Here is a 6226-nt window from a genome sequence, read left to right as displayed (position 1 = left end):
ATAAAAATGACAATTTAAAAAAAGAATGCCATCAATTAGGTCCATATTTTAAATCTGCAGGCAATCAAGCCAGGAAAATAAATTGAGGAACCAGGCTATGTAATCACAATCACTTGCAAAACCATTTAAACTATTTTTTAGTTGTAATTGTTAGCAGTTTCTTATGACTGTAATCTTTAAAAAAATATCTTCCACTTCAAAAATTAAATGCACATGTACATTAACATTTTTTGTCTACTTATAGTTAGGTGCTAGCGATACCAGATTAAAATTCCCCTCTTTCTCTTTTCCAATTCCGCATTCCTTCCTTTAATTTTTGTACATTATGGTTCCAAGCTAATTTCATATTATTTATCCAAATAATAGGTGCCTAAAAATTTGTTTTTGGTTTTTTTTTTTAGAGAAACAAAGTCTTGCTATGTAGGCTGGACTCGAACTCCTAGACTCAAGTGATTCTCCCATCTCAGCCTCCCCCATAACTGGGACTACAGGCACCACCATGTCTGGCTTAAAAATTTGATCTTTAAAACTACAATTTCGAAGTAATGTAGAATTTAACAAAGACATAATAGAGAAAGCCATTTCATGATGACATGGTGTTTTTCACAAAGTTAATATGTTACTTTTTCAGATGCTATATTCAAGGATATAATCATTTTATAAATGTTACATAATTAAAGATTCTCAACATTATAAATTAGCATGCATAACTCTTAGCACAATGAATAAGATGTAAAATGAGTTGTTCAAGATCAGACAACATGTCTGTGAGGCAGCCAGCACTAGCAATCTCGAATTCCTATCTTCCCCCACATGTACCATCCTGAGAGATCTCTGCTCTAACCTTTGCCCGCAAAATACTAACTCAGGTATTCTTCACAGGACAGAAATAATTTAGAGGAGAATTTCAAACGTAAGGAACTGATTAAGTAGAAGAGAAGTTAACCTAAATGTTACCGTAATATATGAAGTTAAATTAATTTTCAGGTAATGGATTCATCACCTGAGTGATCAATTCCTAAGCAGGGACCAAATTTTCCTAATGGTATACTTATGTAGCTTTGAGCTAGCTCCAGGAGGACTCTGGGATTTCACTAGTGAGCAACAGCCTTTGGGAAGTGAAATAGTTACTCGGGAGCTAGACTGCCAGTGTCTTCTATGGTAACCCAGGGCAGGGACCACTCAGTGTTCATTCGGAAGAACCCTTATATCAGCTTTCTCACCTGTCACAGCTAGAAAGAGGAGAGAAAACGTTCTTTTTTCAAATGTTCAATTTGAACCACTGTAGTAGACCAGAGGGATTCCTAAAGAGTCAAGAGTCTGGTTAAGTTTTAAGCTGGCTTCAGATAGCTTTATCACTTTTAACTTTGTATCTAAAGCAAAACTTTTATGCATTATTACACATTTCTGATTACTTAAACTCATTGGCCTCATTGTGATATCCCTTCCTATACTTGCAGACAAGTTCTAGTGTTCCTTAGCGAGTTAAAAAAAAATCAACAAACATATAAAGCTAGGGGCTGAAATATCACTGTTTATCATCTTGCAGATGATCTATAATGTAATCTCATGTTAAAACTGTCAAGTTAATAACTATTTGACTTCTATATTCAAATACATAACATTTATATTATTTGAAAAAAATGTCCAGTGCCAAAATATAACTATTCAAGAATAAACTATGTATTCTTTTGTTGCCACGTGTATGCAAAAAACATCTGACAGATAAAAAGTATAAGAAAGGAACTTCTGGCAAACCTACACAATTATATCATTTTTACAAAAGAAAGGAGGGGGAAGCATGGAAGGAAATCAACATTTATTACATGCTTACTAGGAAACAGGTACTGTGCTAAGTACTTTATATAAAACTGCAATCAATTTACTGTTTCTTACATTCCCTCAACAAGTAATTATGAACCAATATATTTGAACATCAAAGGAATTAAACACAAACTCTAGGAATCCTGAATTGATTCCATTTTTTCCTTGGGCTATGTGCTAAGCCCATCACATTCATCACCCTATGTACATAGTCCAAGGGCTCAGAGGCACATTAACTTAAATTATTCCCAGGAAGTAACCCCAAAATACCATTACCTCACTGAAATATTCCTTTCAAGAGGCTAGTTTTGATGATCCAAGAATTCAATCCTTGTAAGCATGCTTTGGTAAGAATTTGTTACTAATTTCATTATACTTCAAGAGATGAGCTGCTAATATCAAAGACTAAACATCCTTCACTATGACAATTTACAGATTTAAGCTTTTTCAGTGTTCAGAGGTTGTAATGAAGAGAGATAGGGTTAGAAATGAGATTGGATGTCTGCACTGGTTAAACGTTTTGATTCACAGATTTACAGTAAAATGGTCACTTCAGTGAAGACAGATGCTTTGGGAGGAGGGGCAGGGTAAAAGGAAAAGGAAAAATCTCTGTATGTCCAATGCAAAATATCTTGATCATGTACATTTGCAAAAAGAAATAAACTGAAGTTGATCGTTAAATGTCTGACAATATTCTAAGTGGGATGAAACTGCGAGTAATTTTCTTCCTATATTTCTGATATTTCACTTAGTGAATTTGACAAAATATTAAAAATTCTAATGACTCAGCAAAATGTGAAAAATGCATATGGCAACGTTAAATGAAAACAGAATAAAAATTTTATCCATATTATAATTACATAAAAATTTGTGTGTATATAAAAACAATTGGAACAGTGAAAGTTGATTTGATAGCATAATCGGCTTGAGGATAACTGCTTTTCAAATTTTTTATATTATAATAATGTTGTTTTAATAAAAATGACAATTTAAAAAAAGAATGCCATCACTATGTGGATTAAACGGTACTCCATCTGTAATGGTTTAACCATGTTAAGGATATGAGTGTCTGTGTCTTAGTTTTCCAGTTATTCTATTAGTTTCAGGAGAGCAAACACCACGACTCCTTTGTACCCTCCACAATACGGGGGCATCTTGGGCCCATACAGACCCAGTGATAGCTAGTCACTGAACCATTGATGAATACCAAGTGCAGATAACATAAAAATGAGAACTTACTGTTACTTGGTGGTTCAGGAAACCCAGCCTTCGGGCCACTCCATCCTTTGTTTTCCCCTGTCTGAAAGATTAAATTAACTGTTTAAATACAGAAAAACAGGCTTATTCAAAAAGAAAAAATGTTGGTTAATCAATTAAGCAAAGACACAGGTCTCTCATACAGTTTTTCTGCATATTCTCTCCATCTCTGATCCTGGGACAATGGCTACACAAGTAACATGAACAGTATCATCTACCTGCATTTGAATCTATTTTTATGTCTCTTTCTGCTTTTATCTGCTCATTTAAATCTATAATTTAAGGTGTCAAGAAAGCCCGATATTCAGTATATGTATTACACAGAACATAATCTTTAGCTTGGTGATTAAAAAGTAATTCCTATTCAAACAGTAAACAATAACAATCATCACAAGTACTAAAGTGACTAACAGAGCTTCTTTATCACTCCTGAGGGCAGATTAACAACAGAAATGTTATAATGTTCGTTCTGGAGAAGTCTTGTGATAAGGATCACCAAATACTGCTAAGGATATATACAAAAATTGAAAGCTAAGCCCGAACTTTAAGGAAAACATGTAATATCTGGACTTTTGCCAGATGGTCTGTTTGGTATTAAATACAATCTGAAACACAGATATTTTGTAGTAAGTACTCTAACCAAATTAATAAGTGACTTTAACTAATGATGTTTTCTTTTTGTGGAGCTGATACTATTGATATGAAGTACAGAGGTGGGTAAAAAAGGGCTTATTTCTTACTATGATCAGCATTTTATATTTATGTCATCAGATGTCAAAGGCCAAATGGATAAGTTAAATCCAGATATATACATAAAATACAATTCTAGCAAATAGTTTACCAATGTTCATTTATTTTTTAAACAATTTTTCTTATTGAATTTTCTTTCATTTTTATTATACATCTTAGGGTGACAAGGAAAGATATAGTGGCAGACAAAAGAAGCAAAAAAGAAAATAAAGAATTCTGAAAAATAAGTTGATGGCATGTTAGAAACAGCCAATGGCTTCGTATGAACCAAACAGCGTCTCTTTCTCCCTTTTATTTCTTTTATCTACTTAAAATACAAATTCCTCTCTTACTCCACATTCACCATTCTGAGAGATTGTTGCTATAACCTTTGACTGCAAAATGCTAACACAGGCATCCTTCACAGGACAGAAATTGCTGTGTAATAAAACAGACTGATAGTAGTAACAGCTAATAGCTAACATTTAAGACTTAAAGTGTGGTTGCTAATGTGCTAAGTGTTTTGCATGGATTTGGATTATCTCATTTTCATCCTCACAAAAATTTGGTAAGATAAGTGATACTAATATTCAATTTTACAGAGAAGCAAATTAGAGTGAGAGAGGTTCAATAATTTGTCTAAGGTCACAGAGATAACATGTGGAGGGTACCAGCACATCAACCTAGGTCTTCCAACTGAAGAGACAGTAGCTGTGCTACCTTTGTACTATAATTATTAGGAAAGAAAGAAGCAGCTGAAGAAAATAAAAACAAAAGTTATGGTTACAGATGAGGTATACACTGTGCTTTTACAGTTCACACCTAAGAAAGGAAAGAACGACACTGGGATAAAGAATAGAATTTGTAACTAAGAAGAAGAATGCTCTAAAGGTATGGGTGGGACGCAAAAAACTACTGTAAAGAACAAATGAGGAGAAACAAGAAATACCTACGTATGAGGGATGAAAAGAATTTAGACGATTTTGAAAAGCTAAAATCGTTATTAGTGTGAAAACCTGGTGAAGAGAAAGAGACAAAATATATTCAACTTTTCTTTTTAATTCTTTCCTTACTTTTAATTTTATTCATACCTTTAAAACATAGTGTATACTTATCAAACTGCTGTCAACTGCTTAGGCTCTTAGAGAAGAAGTACTTATGTTTCAGGAACCCTGGAGAAGTTCCATAGTTAGATGCAGCATTCTAGGCTTTCCAAATAAGTAGATTTTCACTTTTAATGAGTGGAATAAATAACATCTGTTTCATTTCAACTGCACTAATTTCTTCTGTCCCTTACCTTGCTTTTGTTACCTTAATAACTATGAATTTTAACCAGCAGGTAGCATTTGATTTTCATCTGAGAGCTATGCCTAATGCCAAGATTTCTCACTCTTTTAGAGGTCACTGTTCGGAGAGTATGGGGAAGGGGTCAGCAGGGACAAGGCCAAAGAAGTTATTAATGAGAACCATGGAAAGGGGAACCCACAGGCACAAAGTACAGCTCATCTTCCAGATCTTTCTTCTATATTTCTTCTATTGTACACTTAGATCACTTCCTTTACTCCTATAAACATGCTTTTTCTAAACTGAATTTTAGTCCTTCCAGCCTTTTGATTTTCCCCAATCTACTGCACTACTTACAGCTTACTTTCCTATCTGTCTCACTGGGATCCCATATCATTCTCTCTCCAGCTCTCAACTATTCACCCCTTTGTCCTGTAGACCCATCCTGCAAATCCCTAATCAAAAGCCAATCAATATGCCTTGTTTGCTTCCATATTCAAGATGCCATGGACTGCAGAACCTTACAAACTGACATCACTTAAAATTGTAGCTTCCAACCCCATCTTGAGAATCAGTGATCTCTGTAATGCACTCCTCTCAGTGACTGGCTATTCCTGATATACACAGATGGACTGGCCTTTAATCTAATGAGGATACTTCCTCTGTTGTAAAAGGACGGAGGAGGAGCAAAAACGTTTGTAAATGCAGGTATATGTTGGTGGGGAGGCCTGTGGGGCCTCCCATTTCTATGTTCTCCGTGAAATACGAGACTAGATCACAGAATGAAAGAAAAGCTGATTGAGGAAGGCTGTAAATTTGAGGAAGGTGTAGACAATAAGGAACAAGACACTTTAGGGAGGAGAAGAGCAAGCTGATTAGAAAAAATGCAGATTCCCAGGCATTTGCAGTTCGGTTGAAGTTGATAATAATATATTCACCATTTCATTCCTCCTTTGTTAATTCCTCTCCTCTAACAATGATTAAGATTATTTAAATATTAGATTATATTCTCTGTGCCTAACTTTTCACCTTCAACTAAATTCCAAGTCTACTGGCTCTCTGATTTCTACCCCAAGGCTTTTGCAAGGTTTCTTTTTAAACGTAGCAGAGTGAACACAAGGAGTATTCTCCT

At 34.6% G+C, this 6226-nt stretch overlaps 1 protein-coding gene across 1 annotated transcript in view; it reads right to left on the bottom strand.

The window, feature by feature from the left end:
* The window catches only part of STAU2 (staufen double-stranded RNA binding protein 2), a 334306-nt gene that overhangs the window by 152324 nt on the left and 175756 nt on the right, over window positions 1-6226 (bottom strand). Inside the window, exon 9 of the mRNA XM_012663103.1 lies at window positions 3064-3124. Coding sequence (XP_012518557.1) covers window positions 3064-3124 — 61 coding nt within the window. The remainder of the gene's footprint in view (window positions 1-3063; window positions 3125-6226) is intronic.

This window comes from Propithecus coquereli, unplaced genomic scaffold (assembly GCF_000956105.1).
Source record: "Propithecus coquereli isolate 6110/MARCELLA unplaced genomic scaffold, Pcoq_1.0 Scaffold8, whole genome shotgun sequence".
In the NCBI taxonomy this organism is placed as follows: domain Eukaryota; kingdom Metazoa; phylum Chordata; class Mammalia; order Primates; family Indriidae; genus Propithecus; species Propithecus coquereli.
Note: the sequence above shows the minus strand (reverse complement) of the source record. Positions and strands in the feature narration are given on the sequence as shown.